Here is a 17,384-nt window from a genome sequence, read left to right on the forward strand (position 1 = left end):
AATACTCCATATTTTCTATGGATACATATTCGTATATAAAAGCATAGAAACAGGCTTTAAGGTTTGGAAGACCTCACATCCCGCCACCCCCAAAAAAAGAAAGTAACAGTGGAAACATCCAGCTAAAAGGGAACAGAGTTCAGGGAGTGTGGTCCGAAGGGATTTCAGTCTTATCTCTAGTATTTTAAGGTTTTGTTTAAAAGGAGAATATATTTGTGGATCACATATAATTTAAGATTAATTTTTTAAAAGGTAGAATGGAAATGGAAATACTATGATTGAGAGTGTGCTAAGCGGTAATATTGTCCACAAAGGGCTGCTGCCCCTCTCTGGAGAGGGTTCTTCATCTCTGGCCCATCAGTGTCGGGCTTGGCCATGTGATTCGCTCTCGCCAAAGACAGGTGAGCAGAAGCAATGAGCACCACTTCCGAGCAGAAGCTTGGGGAGCCAGTGTGTGACTCGCCGTGTCCTTCTCCCTCTGCCACAAGAGACTGGAGGTCATGCAAATAGAGGCTGTTTTCTTGGCCTGGATTCCAGAGTAGACGTACGGGGAGCAGAGCTGTAGCGGCCTGCGAGGGCCGTGGAACGTGGAGCGTGAGCGAGAAATAGACCTCTGCGGTCATGAGCCACTGAGACTGTGGGGCTCTGTCATTGCAGCAGAGCCTGACCTATAGGAGCCCACACCAGCCCAGGGTTAAGAGGAGAGAGCACGTGGTCACTCTGGAGCAGAGAGTGCAGGGGGAGAGGGAGACAAAGCTTGGGGTCAGAAAGGCAGGGAGGTCCTGAGCAGGGAGGGGGAAGGAGGAGCTGAGAGAAACACCAAAAGGATGCAGGGCGAAGACCAGCCTAGACAAATTTGCCACTTTTGCAACTTCCCCCTAAAAACTTGTCCTCAATGGCCTACTGACCAAAGAAAGCAGTTTGAGATGCAACTTGTTGTCCTTTATCAGATGGCACTTGCCCTGATCTAACCGGCAGATCTTACCAGGGAAGTCCCGGGAATTTACTGAGTAAATATTCCCAGAGTGTCTGGGCTTAAACGTGTGTGGGTGTCCATCTCCCCTGAGTGGTGTTAGTCGGGCCCAGCAGCTGTGCATCCCAGGAGGGGCCTACAGTGACCAATCCTAAAGTCATTCAGAACTAGAGAACGCAAATGACAGTCAAGAAAGCAAAGAAAACCCGATAGCAGAAATCCTTGATTCCATCCATCTGATTCAGATCAGACAGCAGCTGGCACCTAGCTGGATGTCAGCGACTCAGATAAGGTCATGTGGCTAAGGTGTGTCTTTCATTTTAATCCTGAATCACAGGAAAGAAAACAGCTGCAATTATGGGCTAATGGGCCAGGCGCATGGCAGAAACAGGCTGTTGTGAAACAGATCAAGGTTGCAGTGCACAGCACCTGGCCAACCACGTGGACGAGCTATGCAATCTGCTGGGCCTGAGCCTGAGTGGAAAGAGACAAGAAATGAGTGTTGTTATTAATCTCTCTGGGCCTCAATTTCCTCATCTGTAAAATGAGAATACCCACGTTGCGGAATTCATGTGAAGAACACACAAGGTGGCAAATTCATACAGCCAAGTACAGTGCCTGGCCTGTAGTTGGCTCTCAGTGAACATTCATTCCTATGCTTTTTCCATTCCCTGAGCCCCAAGAATGAGTTGCAGGAACAAGAGTGATGAGGCGGCAAAGGAGAGGAGTGGAGGACTTGGTCCCCAAATCAACCAACCCAACCAGCCAGTGAAGGTGAAAGTGCTTCATCTCTCCCACAATCTGCAGAAGGAAGCAGCCTTAGAAATGAACCCATCCAGGGGCTGGCCCCGTGGCCGAGTGGTTAAGTTTGCGCACTCCGCAGCAGGCGGCCCAGTGTTTCGTTAGTTCGAATCCTGGGCGCGGACATGGCACTGCTCATCAGACCACGCTGAGGCAGCGTCCCACATGCCACAACTAGAAGAACCCACAACGAAGAATGCACAACTATGTACCGGGGGGCTTTGGGGAGAAAAAGAAAAAAATAAAATCTTAAAAAAAAAAAAAAAAAAAAAGAAATGAACCCATCCAGAGGTGTTTCCTGCCCCTAACGTGTCACCCGCTCATCTCCACTGGGCACGGTCCTCCAGTGAATTACCCACCTTGCCACCCTACAGTAGAAGAGCTGATCACTCAGCTTTCCAGAAGGTCAGCTCACATCCCTCCACCCATCTCCAGAGTCAGGGATGAAACACCAAAGCCACGCTCCAGGAAGGGAGCCTCCCCAGACTCAACTCAGAGGCCTATCTCAGAAGGGACCGTGCTCCTCAGCCTCCAATCCTCCCCAAGGGCTGAGTGGCCACCAAACTCTGCGCTTTCACTGAGCTGTTTCTATTTCTCCAACAGAGCCACCTGGCGGTCTACTGTGAACGGATCAAGAAGCCACCCTCCAGGATTCCTCTCTGTCCTACGTTTCCGCGCGAGCATTCAACTGAAAGCCAGTTAAGGGCACGTGGGCCCTTTGTGCAGTGGACTTGCGTCTTGGCCTATAAAAGCTGCTGGCCGTCCAGGAGCAGACCCTCCTGAAGACCAGGTGGGACCAGCATGGAAGGCTGGGCCATTCCTTTCAAAGGAATTTTTATTCCTAAGGGGCAGGTGGTCAACTTGCCCAGCAGTCCTTGACATCTCTTGCCACTTCCAAGTACCGTGACTCAGGATTCAACCTGGCTTCTGTGCTGGAGGACGTGCGATGGCCACGCAGTGGAGTAAGCATTGGTGGTGTCTCCTGCAGCAGCGTAAGCACTGATGTGAGGGAAGTACTCCCTCCCCCACATTCTGGGCAAGCACCCTCCACTCCAAGGGTGGCATGGGACTTGGCCTGGTCAGTCAGGACATTCTATTCCCTTGGTTATGGCAACTGGACACACGACTCAGAAAGTCCATAGAACCATCAAGTTACAATGCAATTTCTGCTGGAAATGCTGAGAAGGGAACAAGTCCATAATAATGGGCTTAACTCTGAGAGAACGTAAGCATGGAGCTGCTCAGGCCATCATCTGCAGAGGTGAAAGTGAGGTGCACACAGAGGAGCACAGAGCGAGGAAAGATGGCAAGGCAGCTGGTCACGCTGAGGTCCTGGATCAAACTCTGTCTGCTTTATGCTGGGAATTTGTAGCTACAGTGGCCAATACATTCTCTTTTTGATTTAGGTCAATTTGAGTTGATTCTGTGTCTTAAAACATAAATAGCTCTCACTAACACATCTTCAGTCTCTTTGGCCCTCTCTTCCTTTCCCACTGTGGACACAGTTGAGTTTGTCAGACTCAGTCTTCATGGGTCTCTGACTTGGAACTCAGCTTTCCTCCCAACTCTTCTCTTCTGACGCTTCTAAATTTGCTTCCAGGCCCTCGGTTGGAAGCCTAAATTTGACCCGAAGAGCTCCACAGCTCCCTGAGTCAGGCGGCTCTGGTCTGCTCAGCATGCCAACCACCATGAAAAAGCTATTGATTCTGTCCTAACTCTTCCAGCCTGGCTATCAAGACTGAGCTCAGAGGCTGAGGAACAGCAGGGAAAGTGTCACCTTGTACCCAGAGCGGGGAAGCCAGTTTCTTCACCTCCACCCCGCAGTCTAGAACCTCAGAGTACTTCCCTCTAGCCAGACTGGAAAAGGCCCATGAGATTGCACACGCCGGCCCTGGGCTCTTCCAAGGCCAGTCAAGCGGGCACTCCCGTATACCACAGCCTGGACTCGCAAGGGCAGTCTGAACTGTCCCTCGGGAGGCCGTGGGCAGCCCTTACATGCTCATTCACTGTTGCAAATGGCCACTGCAGCTTGTCAGCTCAGATTTTCCTAACGGTGGACATGGACAGAGAGCCACTCCCTTCCCCCCAAATCTGTCTCCCATTAGACATCAGAAACATGCATTCTGCGATTCTAGAATCTAGAGCAAGAAGGAGATAGCAAACTCGACACTCTCCCGACCCCCACTCAGCTCACTACGTCAGCAACATAAAGCCCCGTGGGGAACCAGATGATGGCAGAACCCACACTCCTGTAACTGCAGCCAGAAGGAAAGATGGTCACAACCCCTTTAGAAAATGGACCACAGCGTTCATAATCCTCGAGGAGCAGGGAAAAGACAAGAAGCCCATATCAAAGGTGGTAAACACTCCATGAAAACCATCCTCCATGTGGTGCCAAGTCACTGGGACTCTCAGGTCTTCCAGCCTCTTCTTGTACAACAGCGAATGGTCCCGGAGAAGGTCATACTCACAACTCACGATGCAAGCTTCGGGGAGTCGAGACACCACTTCATCTTCTGCAAGCAGCGGCGAGTTTGCTAAATCCAGCATGAACTTGGCCTCCTGATAGGCATCTTCATTCAGGGGCTCACGGGGCATCCACCGATAGCCTCTCTTCTTAAACCTCTCAGGTATGTTCTCTACCCCTATCCACTTTCTGTACTTTTCCCAGACCTCGGCAGGCAAGTGGGCCCCTTTCAAGACAGTGCTTTTCCAGGAGGGGCTGATGTCCAGGTAACTACACAAACAGTAGAAGAGGAAACTCAGACTGAGCAGCGGGATATTCTTGTTCTGCTGGTAGGAGGGGGATTGGAAATCCAGGCACTGGACAGGGGGGTAGATCAGGATCTGTGCACGGATCTTGGGGAGATCGGGACTGTCCACAAGATTCTGACAAATGATTGCTGCTGCTGCCCCCCCTGCACTCTCGCCACAGACCACCACCCGGGCTGGGTCCACCCCGTACGTCTTCAGAGACTTCAGGAAGCGGATGGTGGCTGCAAGGCAGTCTCTTACCGGCACTGGAGACTTATGCTGGGGCAACTTGCGGTATCTGAAAGAATCAAGGGACACAGTTTGTACTCCTCACCCCAGCAGAGCCAAAAACAACTGTGTCTAGCATCCTTTAGCCCTAATTTCTTCCACTAACTTCCTTTTCTGAAGCCTGAGCAGGTGCGGTTAAGGCGTGAGGCTTAAATGAGGCCATAGACACAAAGCCCTCAGTGCCTGGCGCATCGGCTCAGCAAGTGGTAGCTGCTATTCCCCCAACTCAATGCCAACTTGGGGGTCAGGCTGTGACCATAGAGCCCTATCACTCACCTACTGGTCAACGACTTAGGTATCACCAACAGGAGCCCCAGCTTTCTGACCCTACCTGACTCACACTTGTTCCCCGTGTGTAGGATCCATTCTTGAGAAACTCCAGGCTGGCCTGGGTTTAGATTCTCCTTAATCCCGCCCAGCACCCAGGTGGCGTGGGAAGATCTCGTAGACTTCAGTGCCACCAGGGGCCCACAGACACCACACACGGGCAGCCTCATGATCAGCCACGCCCACTCTAGACCTTTGCTCTGTGCTCGGGCTGCAGCCATGCCAGTACGCCAGCCTGGCATTGCTAGACCTTACCATTTTTCGAGAGATTCCAGAAATCCAGAGTTGAAATCAAACACAAACTGAGACCAGACTTGAAAATTCCATGAGCAGACAAAACCAGTTTAGTTATGCAAACAAAGCTTATCTTGTTTTGCAAGACAAGCAAGGCTCACTCGACCTGGGTCCCTTCTTGCTTACGCCTCTGAAAATCATAAGTGAAATTCAAATGATTGCCCAAAATTGATACGAGGTAACCACTGACACCCCCCCACATTCATTTAATAAAATTCTAATATTGTGACCGATCCCCATGAAGAACAAGCAGTCTTGGCCCCCACACGAGGCAAGCTGCTTTATAGCAAAGTAACCCTGACCTCATTCCATGTTTGGCTTTGATTGCTCCCAGTTTGCAAACTGTCTTTTTGATGTGTGCACAATAAACTTTTACTAATTACTACTTCAATGACTCATTGGTCTTACTTCTGGTTTTCTCCAAACTTTTGACACTGAGTTTTGTGAGAAAGTTCACCATTTTGTTTTTTGGCTGGGAAAGATTTGCCCTGAGCTAACATCTCTTGCCAATCTTCCTCTTTTTTTCTCCCCTCCCTAAAGCTCCAGTACATAGCTGTATATTCTAGTTGTAAGTCCTTCTATGTGAGCTGCCACCCAAGCATGGCTACTGATGGATGAGCGGTATGATTCCACAACCGGGCACTGAACCTGGGCCGCCAAAGTGGAGCATACTTACCCACTAGGCTGTCAGGGCTGACTCGAAATTTCACCATTTTAAATGTTGGCCTCCAATTTTAAAAACTTAAAAAAAATAAAAGAAATACTCTAGGGAAATGCTGCCAGCCATTTCCATTCTGATGCGTCTTATTCTAAGCTACCCTGGATTCATGCCGGGACAGCAATGTTTTCAAGTCCAAAACCTTGTCTCCCTTGGATTCATAAAATAACTTTCTTGCAGAGATTTGCTAGTATATTCTACAGAGGATCTCTTGGCTCAGCACAAGCAGAACAGTAAGGCGTATAGTGGCCCACAATCAGAATAAGATTTCCATCCCACTGCAGAAATGGATTTGGAGCCGAAAATTGTACAGTGAGGCATTTCTCCAGGTCTCTCTCCCTTAGCTACTCAACTAGCTGTGCCACAAGAAAGCAATTTGTCACAAGAAAGAAAATTTGTCTTCCGCGAGACATTGGCAATTGGTATTTTTTTACGGCATGTGCTTTTAAATGAGACTGCCCAAAAAGCTTAATCAGGGGGAACTGCCCCGGGTGCTGATGTGTCAGGCAGCAGGGCGGGAGGACGAGGCCACACCACTACAGTGACTGCTCCTCATATGTGTTCAGTTTGCCTGACATGGGGGCCCAGGGCGGGGGCTGCCCCAGGTCTCTCCTGCTTCACGTCCACCAAGACCTCTTGAGGTTCCAGATCAGGTGGATGACTCCCTGGGGTCAGTTAGGAGAGAGAGCAGCTTGTGAATTTTTCTCACTTCCTTTGGCGAATCTCAGCAGGGTGGACCTCCCTCTCGGGCACACTTGGAAATGATGCGGCAGTGTTTGCAGTTGTCCTGGTCACAGCACAGAGCATCGAGGGCATTTAGTGGAAGGAGGTGCTGAGTGTCTGGAACACTCAGGGCTGTATCTGCCTACAAAGAGAAATCTGCCCAGAAGCACTTGGGTTGTGAAACTCTGCACCTGAGCTGCTTAAGAAAGACCACCCCCCATCCAGCTTCCAGAGGATGCAATGCAAAAAATTCCCACACTTGGAGAGAGTGACATCAGTGTCATGGTGGAATGAGCTGGCACAGGACTCTCTCCCCTCCAACATATGACAAAAAGGAGCAACCATATTCCAACAGAAAATACCCTAACAGCACAAAAATCCTCGGAGAGACACGCAGCCACACAACAGACAGTAGAGAGCCTGGAGCCCCACTTGGAGGAGCTGGAACAGGGTAAGAGAGAACTTTGCTCCCTCCCTTAAAGACTGCAGTTGCTGCTGCAGGAGGATCCATGAGGGAAGGAGTGGGAGAGGGGTCGAGCATCTGTGGGGTCACCCAGGACTCCATAGGGCCCTTGCAGCCTAGAGAGAAGCCTTCTAACAGGCCAAGAGCTTTTGTGTGGGGGAACCTCATCAAGCCAAAACCCAAGGAGACCAGATAGCAAGAGCTGATCTGGAAACCCAGGACTGCACGCAGGAGAAAGCACCCCTCCCCCGATCTTTACCCGCCATCTCAGCTGAAGGTAGAGGGCTCAGAATATGCGGCTCTTGACCTCCATTGAGTGGCGACAGGCTGTAACTACAACCGAATAATACCAGAATGGGAAAGACCTGTCCTTCCAACATCAGGCACTACATCAAATCTCCAGACCACAGAGAGAATGACAAGCACCCAAACTCAGTCCTGAGGACACAGAAATACGTAAACTAAAGGACAATGAACTCAAAATAGCTATCATCAAAAAACTCAATGAAGTAAAAGAGAATATAGAGAAGCAATTCAACAAGTTCAGGAGCTATTTCACGAAAGAGATTGAAACTATAAAGAAGAATCAATTGGAAATATTAGAGATGAAAGACACAATGGAAGAGACAAAACAAAATACACATTCCCTGTATGCTCAAGTGGACATCAGAGAGGAGTGAATCAGCATAATCAAAGATAGACATGTTGAAATGCTCCAGACAGAGGAGGAGCGAGAACTAAGACTAAAAAGAAATGAAGAAAGTCTCCAAGAAATATCTGACTCAATGAGGAAATGCAACATAAGAATTATAGGTATTCAAGAAGGTGAAGAGAAGGAAAGAGAAGGAAAATGGAGTGAAAAGCGTGTTCAAAGAAACAATAGCAGAGAACTGCCCAAATCTAGGGAATGAGAGGGAAATACGTGAGGAGGAAGTTTCCAGATCTCCTAGATTTGTCAATGTAAAAAGACCTATTGTAAGGCATATAGTAGTAAAAGTGGCAAAAATGAATGACAAAGAAAGAATACTTAGGGCAGCAAGGGAGAAGAAAATAACCTGCAAAGGAATCCCTATCAGACTTTCAGTGGATTTCTCTGCAGAAACCTTACAAGCTAGGAGAGAATGGAGTAACATATTCAAATCTTTAAAAGATAAAAATCTTCAGCCAAGAGTACTCTATCCAGCAAAAATATCCTTCAAATATGAGGGAGAAATTAAATCTTTCCCAGACAAACAAAAGCTAAGGGACTTCATAGCCACAAGACCCCCACCTACAAAAAATCCTCAAGAAGGCCCTCATATCTGAACAAAGAAGAAAAAGGATAAAGGGGCCACAAAACACAGAGTAAGGAGACAAATAGGTAGCCTCAGAATAGGATAGGAAATACTCAACTATAGCATTAGGCTAAACAGAAGGAAAACACCAAAAACAAAGACAGTCTTCTCACTTTAACCACAAACTCACAACACAGGTTGGAACAAGATATGAGAAAAACAACTTAGGAGGGGAGGAGGAAAGGGACCGAATCAGTTTAGATTAAGGAAATAAGAGGCCATCAGAAAATGGACTATGTTATACACAAGATTCTGAATACAAACCTCAGGGTAACCACTAACCTAAAAAGCAGAACAGAGACACAAAAAATAAATAAGGAGAAAACAAAGAAACACATCATAAAAAACCACATAAGTCAATGGGTAGACCAAAATACACAGGACGAGAAAGAAAGGAAATGCAAGAAAACCAGAAAACAAGTGACAGAATGACAGCATTAAGCCCTCATACATCAATAATCACCCTCAATGTAAAAGGATTGAATTCTCCAATAAAAAGACACAGAGTGGCGAGGTGGATTAAAGAACAAGATCTAACAATTTGTTGCCTCCAGGAAACACATCTCAGCTCCAATGACAAACACAGGCTCAGAGTGAAGGGGTGGAAGACGATACTCCAAGCTAATGGCAAACAAAGGAAAACAGGTGTCACAATACTTATATCAGACAAAGTAGACTTCAAGATAAGACAAGCAAAGAGAGACAGAGAGGGGCAGTATAGAATGATCAAAGGGACACTCCATCAAGAAGAAATAATGCTTATAAATATCTATGCACCCAACACAGGAGCACCAAAGCTCATAAAGCAACTATTAACAAACCTAGGAAAAGATATCAAAAATAACACAATAAGAGTAGGGGACCTCAACACCCCACTCACATCATTTGACAGATCATCCAGACAGAAAATCAACAAGGAAACAGTGGAATTAAATGAAAAGCTAAACCAGCTGGACTTAATAGACATATATAGAACTCTCCATCCAAAAACAGCAGAATACACATTCTTCTCAAGTGCGCACAGAACATTCTCAAGGATAGACCATATGTTGGGAAACAAGGCAAACCTCTATAAATTTAAGAAAATTGAAATAATAACAAGCATCTTTTCCAATCACAATGTTATAAAGCTAGAAATTAACTACAAGAAAAATGCTGAGAAAGGGACAAAGATGTGGAGACTAAACAACACGCTATTGAACAAGCCATGGATCATTGAAGAAATTAAAGGAGAAAGCAAAAAATATCTGGAGACGTATGAAAATGGTAAGATGCCATACCAACTCATATGGGAGGCAGCAAAAGCCATATTAAGAGGGAAATTCATTGCAATACAGGCACACTTTAACAAACAAGAAAAATCCCAAATAAATGATCTCAAATTACACCTAACTGAATTAGAAAAAGAAGAACAAACAAAGACCAAAGTCAGCAGAAGGAGAGAAATAATAAAAATCAGAGCAGAAATAAATGTTATTGAAACAAAAAAGGCAGTAGAAAGGATCAATGAAACAAAGAGCTGGTTCTTTGAGAAGATAAATACAATTGACAAACCCCTAGCCAGACTTACAAAGAAAAAAAGAGAGAAAGCTCAAATAACCAAAATCAGAAATGCAAGAGGAGAAATAACAACAGACTCCACAGAAATACCACAGATTATAAGAGAATACTACGAAAAACTATATGCTAACAAAATGGATAATCTAGAGGAATGGATAAATTCTTAGACTCTTACAACCTCCCAAAGCTGAATCAAGAAGAAACAGACTATCTGAATAGACCAATCACAAGGAAAGAGATTGAAACAGCAATCAAAAGCATCCCAAAGAATAAAACCCCAGGACCAGGTGGCTTTCCTGAGGAATTCTACCAAACTTTCAGAGAGGTTTTAATACCTATCCTTTTCAAGCTATTCCAAAAAATTAGGGAGGATGGAACACTTCCTAACACATTCTGTGAGGTCAACATCACTCTGATACCAAAGCCTGACAAGGACAGCACAAAAAAGGAAAACTACAGGCCAATATCGCTGATGAACATAGATGCAAAAATTCTCAACAAAATTTTGGCAACCTGAATTCAGTAATTCATCAAAAGGATGATACATCACGATCAAGTGGCATTCATACCAAGGACACAGGGGTGGTTCAACATCCACAAATCAACCAACGTGATACACTACATCAACAAATTGAGGAATAAAAACCACATGATCATCTCAATAGACAAAGAGAAAGCATTTGACAAGATCCAACAGTCATTTATGATAAAAGCTCTTAACAAAATGGGGATGGAAGGAAATTACCTCAGCACAATAAGGGCCATATATGACAAACCCACAGCCAACATCATACTCAATGGGCAAAAACTGAACGCCATCCCGCTGAGAACAGAAATAAGACAAGGATGCCCACTGTCACCACTCTTATTCAACACAGTACTGGAGGGTTTGGCCAGAGCAATTAGGCAAGAGAAAGGAATAAAAGGAATCCAAATAGGGAGTGAGGAAGTGAAACTCTCGCTGTTTGAAGATGACATGATCTTATATAAAGAAAATTCCCAAAAATCCATTGGAAAACTAATAGAAATAATTAACAACTACAGTAACGTGGCAGGGTACAGAGTCAACTTACAAAAGTCAGTTGCTTTTCTATACTCCAGTAACGAACTTACAGAAAGAGAACTCAAGAATACAATTCCATTTACAATCGCAACAAAAAAAATAATGTACCTAGGAATAAGTTTAACCAAGGAAGTGAAGGACTTATACAATGAAAACTATAAGATATTACTGAGAAAAATTGATAATGACGTAAAGAGATGGAAAGACATTCCATGCACGCGGTTTGGAAGAATAAACATAGTTAAAATGTCCATACTACCCAAAGCAATCTACAGATTCAATGCAATCCCAATCAGAATCCCAATGACATTCTTCAGGGAAATAGAGCAAAGAATCCTAAAATTCATATGGGGCAACCAAAGACCCAGAATTGTTAAGGCAATCCTGAGAAAAAAGAACAAACCTGGAGGCATCACCATCCCTGACTTCAAAACGTACTACAAAGCCATAGTGACCAAAACGGCATGGTACAGGGGCAAAAATAGGCACACAGATCAATGGAACAGAACTGAAAGCCCGGACATAAAACCACACATCTACGACAGCTAATCTTCGACAAAGGTGCCAAGAACATACAATGGAGAAAAGACAGTCTCTTCAATAAATGGTGTTGGGAAAACTGGACAGCCACATGCAAAAGAATGAAAATAGACCATTATCTCATGCCACACACAAAAACAAACTCAAAATGGATCAAAGACTTGAAGGTACGTGCTGAAACTATAAAACTACTGGAAGATAATATTGGTAATACACTCTTTGACATCGAACTAAAAAGGATCTTTTCAAATACTATGTCCTCTCAGACAAGGGAAACAAAAGAAAAAATAAACAAGTGGGAATTCATCAGACTAAAGAGCTTCTGCAAGGCAAAAGAAACTAGGATCAAAACAAAGAGACAACCCACCAAATGGGAGAAAATATTTGCAAATCATATATCAGACAAAGGGTTAATCTCCATAATATAGAAGGTACTCACACAAACGAACAATAAGAAAGCAGACAACCCGATCAAACAATGGGCAGAGGAGACGGACAGACATTTTTCCAAAGAAAATATACAGGTGGCCAATAAACACATGAAAAGATGTTCAACATCACTAATCATCAGGGAAATGCAAATCAAACCACACTAAGATACCACCTTACGCCTGTTAAAATGGCTATAATCACTAAGACTAAAAATAACAAATGTTGGAGAGGGTGTGGAGAGAAGGGAACCCTCACACACTGCAGGTGGGAATGCAAACTGCTGCAGCCACTATGGAAAACAGTATGGAGATTCCTCAAAACACTAAAAATAGAACTACCTATGACCCAGCTATCCCACTACTGGGTATCTACCCAAACAACTTGAAATCAACAATCCAAAGTCACATATGCACCCCTATGCTCATTGCAGCACTATTCACAATAGCCAAGACATGGAAGCAACCCAAGTGCCCATCCACCGATGATTGGATAAAGAAGATGTGGTATACATACACAATGGAATACTACTCAGTTAGAAAAAAGACAAATTCATCCCATTTGCAACAACATGGATGAACCTGGAGGGAATTATCCTAAGCAAAATAAGCCAGTCTGAGAAAGAGAAACACCAGGTGATTTCACTCATATGTGGAATAGAAACAAGTAAAGTACTTGGACAAAGAAAACCGTTCAGTGGTTACCAGGGGAAGGGGGGGTGGGTGGGCACAGGGGGTGAAGGGGAGCACTTATGTGGTGACACTCAAGAAATAATGTACAACTGAAATTTCACATTGATGTAAACTATTATGAACTCAAAAAAAAAAAGAAACGCCCACATTTGAACATACCCGAGGGCTCCCTGCAGGAAGGAGCGCCTGTCCTCTGCCTCTGTCTGTCTCCCCATCTCCCTTCCTCTCCTCCTTGCTGGCTTCTCACAGGCCATGCCCTGCTCCTGAGGTCCCACCAACTCCCTGCTGGCCGCTGAGTCCTGCCTCCCAGCCCGGTCCTCCAGTGCTCCTGGCTTCCTGACCCTCATCCTCCCTTTACTCACCCAACTGCCAGAAGCACGGCGTCACTCTCCTTGGACAAATGACAGCATATGCTATGGTGAGTGTCTGGAAGATGAAAGGTTTTTCACACTCACTAGGACGGCAGGTGGGCTTCCCGCACAGCCGCCATCAGCTGCCCCCTTCTCGCTGACCACCCCGACAGACAGACCTCTCCGGTGGATTCACACTAAATTTGGCAGGTTTTCTCCGGGCTGTCAAGCGGCCTGCCTCTCTACCTTCTCGCTATTTCTCCTCCGCGGTGCTGGCTGAACAGCTTTCTCTAAAATGCCCCACCGCCACCGCCACCAACCCAGTCTACAGTTCATCCGAAATATCTGAGAAGCTGTTTGGCCATAGAGCGCAGTTGCTCAGGATGTGAGCTCTGGCCTCCGACTCGAGTTCAAATCCCAACTTGGCCCCTTTCAGCTGGAGCTGAAGTTGTGCAGCCAAGTCCTTTCACCTCCCCGAGGCTTGACTTCCTCGCCTGTAAGATGGGGGCAACGGTAATAATAGGGCTGATGGGGGTTTCAATGAGACAGTGCACACAGAGGGCTTCCACGGTGCCTGTCATGGAAAGACTCACATTAATAAATATTGGCTGTTACTACCCCTCGTTAGGCAGACCAAACAGCCCCACAGTTGCACTAACTCCCTTATTCTCAAAGCCTGCTGCAATGGGACCCTGGCATTCCACGGGTTAGAAAGCACCAGAAAGGTGGCTTTTCCCCTAATTCACAGGAGAGAAAAATCAAGATGATAAAATTGTCTCCATTTTGAGTTTTTTCTCTCACTCATTTTCCTCTAATCTTTGGTCCTCCTGTCTGCATGTACCAGAATTTGTCCCAGGCAATACCAGATATGAAACAAAAGAATGTGTTTTCGTTATTTTCACTTTTAAAAAAATCCTTATTCTCAACCAAACAGAGGGGGCGGCTGCACAATATTGTGAATGAACTAAATGCCACTGAATTGCACACTTTGATTCATTTGGTGCTATGTGAATTTCATATGTGTGTATATATACATAGATAACACACAGATGCACACATATGTAGACATATTCCATCTATCTGTATATATATCTCTTTCCTTCCAGAAGAAGATCAGCGCCTTCCATATCTCTACGTCCTGAATGACCTGGGACCTCTAACCGCCCTGCTGCTCCCATTGTAAGAGCAGCTCCTCGGCCCCGGGAGGGATGGAGCACCGCCCCGGCCGGGAGGGCGTCCGCCAGCTCGGCTCTGGGGCTGTCCCGCCGAGTTTGGGAGGTCCGAGGGAAGGACTCTCACTCAAGCTCCCCAGGATGCCGCCGCCGCCGTGGTAGAACACGATGCCGCGCCTGAGGGTGCAGGAGGATGCCTTGGGCTGGTACAGCCTCACAGGGATGGTCCCGTAGCGGAGGTCGGTGACCCTGACATCCGGGTCCTTCTTTAGCGGCTGCAGATCATGCACGAAACGGACAAATTCCGGCATAGAACAGATTCTCAGCTTCTCAAAAATCCTCCCCTGTCGGCGAGAGAAGAGAAAAGGTGGCGGGAAGAGCTTCAGCGTGTGCTGCGCTGGGGTCCTCCGGCCACACGTGTCCCCTGCAGAGGGACAGAGGGTGGGCTGGACCACAGCTCAGCTCTCGACTCCCTCTGTGCCCCCCACACACCTGCAGAAAACCTGCCCCGTCCGGGCCCCCGCTGCCGCAGCATTGGCCTCTCTCTGTCCTCTCTCCCTGGATCCCGGGCACCCCAACCCTACAAACCAAGCTCCTGGCTACCCCTCGAGTCCCTCTATCTGGAACTCCTCCCACCTCAGCCTGGACTGGACAGCTCTTCCCAGGGCGGCCCCCTGGGACCCCCTCTAGCCAACATGGCCGGCCCAAGACTTTGTTGCCATTTTTAAGACACGATAACCACATATTTTTTTAAAAGGGATAGGAGGCGGCTCCTATCTTTTAGAGACACCTATTGAAATATTTTTAGGTAAAGAAATACAGTGTCCAGGATCTGATTCATAAGAAAGTAGGAATGAGGGAAAAGACGGGGGCTCAGATACAAGACTGGCTGGAGTCAGTCATCCTGGAAGCTGTAGGGGGTACATGGGGGCCTTTTTTATACCTTTCTGTCCCCTTTGAGATATGTCTGAAAGTCAGCATAATAAAAAATAAAAACAAACAAATAAAGTGGGCTCTCCCCAGGGCACTCTCTCCCCAGTGGTTCCTAACCCTTTTCTGTGCCAAGGCCATTCTGGCTTTTCATGAAGCCTATGGACCTTGTCGCAGAATGTTTTGAATATATCAAATAAAATACGTAGGATGACAGGGGCTGGCCTGATGGCGTCGTGGTTAAATTCATACTGTCTTCTTTGGGGTTCTGGGGTTCGTGCGGTCAGATCCCAGGTGCGGACCTACACGCCACTCATGAAGCCACACTGTGGTGGTGTCCCACATACAAAATAGAAGCAGACTGGCACAGATATTAGCTCAGGGACAACCTTCCTCAGGAAAAAAAAAAAAAGAAAGAAAGAAAGAAAAGAAACATATTTTCCATATTTGATTTCTGTCAGCCCTCTGGAAAAGTGTAGCTAAACCTTATGCACGGGGCCGGCCCTGTGGCCAAGGGGTTAAGTCCTGCTTAACCACTTTGGCAGCCCAGGGTTTTGCCGGTTCGGATCCTGGGCACAGACCTAGCTCTGTTCCTCAAGCCACGCTGAGGCGGCATCCCACACAGCAGAGCCAGAACGACCTACAATTAGAGTATACAACTATCTACTGGAAGGCTTTGCGGAGAAGAAGAAACAAAAAAAACAAGAAAAGAAGAAGATTGGCAACAGATTTTAGCTCAGGCCCAATCTTTAAAAAAAACACGTTATGGTCAACCACCACATGATTCTCACCATGATCTATTTACACTATTTTATTAAATGACACACCCCAAGAACGACGAGGAGAATCTGACTATATTCCATAAACGGTTTTCCGTCTCTCAAAAGCAACAATATATATAAATATTTAAAGTCCCATTCTGTAGTTTTCTCATCTGAACTAACGTACTAACTTGCTATGTGTCTCTTTATTTTGTCGTTGGCTTTTTCTAGCTAGCAGGTAGCTAGTATTGGGGGCCCCAAATCCAGAAAAATTCATTCCTATCTTCACAGCTTCACAAAGTGGGGAACGCTGTGAAGACAGTAAGCCGGGAGGCAGGGCGCGGGGAGCGGGGGCCGGCCTCCCTTTTTTCCTGTTAACTGAGAAAGAAATTCTTTGAATTTTGTGTCCATTAGCCCAATCCAGCTTGAGAAGCACCGGGAAGAGGTTGAGAACCATGGGGGACCTAATATGATTTTTCAGGTTTGAGAATATACTGTCAGCCACCACCGCTACGATATTAATGTTAGTTGAACTAGAAACTTCCAGCATGTGCTTTCCCAACTCCCTCCTTAGCCCTAGGACGAGGGCACAAATCAAACGCAAAACTCACCCATGTCATCAACAGCTCGAGGAGGCAGTGCAGGACCCACAGCTTCAGCGGGTGGCCGACCGCCGCAGGGATGTCGGCAGTGAGGAGCTGGCTGCAGACGACCCACAGCCCGACCCCCAGGGAGAACACGCAGGCTGCCCCAGGGAGGACCAGGAGCAGCAGAGGGAGCACCATCGTGCTGCTTCCACCACGGAAGAGGCTGAGAGAAGGCCGTGCTCAGCACAGGCCACTTAGGACACAGTTCAAGGCCCACAGACCTCCACTTACATATCACAGCCTGCCCTCCTCAACTCCCACAAGCATTGGCCCAGCCCAGGTGAGTCACAGGCTCAGGTGAGGACTCTAGACAGCGCCCATGCAGAGGAAAAAATGGCTGATGCAACCTGACCTAGCTAGAAATGGGAGCTTCGAATTTCGAGCTGGCATCCTGGCACTGCTACTAGAAATGGTCTTGGGTAAGTCACCACAGACATCCCACACACTATTCCTTCCAACTGCCCTCTGACCTCATCACTGCCCCTAGTTCCACTCTGGCCACACTTGCTGCTCCTTAGCCTTCCGAGGAGGCCCCAGGGCCTTTGCACTGGCTGTTGTCTGCCAA

The 17,384-nt window shown here is 46.7% G+C and overlaps 1 protein-coding gene across 1 annotated transcript; it reads right to left on the reverse strand.

The window, feature by feature from the left end:
• Positions 1–2,056: 2,056 nt before the first annotated feature.
• LOC124239737 (arylacetamide deacetylase-like 3) lies at positions 2,057–17,004 on the reverse strand. Its single transcript, XM_046661947.1, has 4 exons — positions 16,784–17,004; positions 14,609–14,825; positions 13,322–13,385; positions 2,057–4,826 (listed from the first exon to the last, which is right to left on the reverse strand). Exons 1-4 carry the CDS (start codon positions 16,955–16,957, stop codon positions 4,052–4,054), a joined length of 1,230 nt encoding a protein of 409 aa, XP_046517903.1. The 5' UTR covers positions 16,958–17,004; the 3' UTR covers positions 2,057–4,051.
• Between the last annotated feature and the right edge of the window lie 380 nt (positions 17,005–17,384).

Source organism: Equus quagga, chromosome 5 (genome assembly GCF_021613505.1).
Source record: "Equus quagga isolate Etosha38 chromosome 5, UCLA_HA_Equagga_1.0, whole genome shotgun sequence".
Classification (NCBI taxonomy): Eukaryota; Metazoa; Chordata; class Mammalia; order Perissodactyla; family Equidae; genus Equus; species Equus quagga.

What these genes read in the sequence shown, in the direction of transcription:
- LOC124239737 (XM_046661947.1), bottom strand. Translation starts at nt 16,957, where the DNA reads ATGGTGCTCCCTCTGCTGCTCCTGGTCCTCCCTGGGGCAGCCTGCGTG. An exon ending in CGGCATCCTGGGGAGCTTGA is followed by an intron (nt 13,386 to 14,608) that starts GTGAGAGTCCTT and finishes TTCATCTTCCAG; the next exon opens with ACACTCACCATAGCATATGC. An exon ending in GCCGTGCTTCTGGCAGTTGG is followed by an intron (nt 4,827 to 13,321) that starts GTGAGTAAAGGG and finishes TGATTCTTTCAG; the next exon opens with ATACCGCAAGTTGCCCCAGC.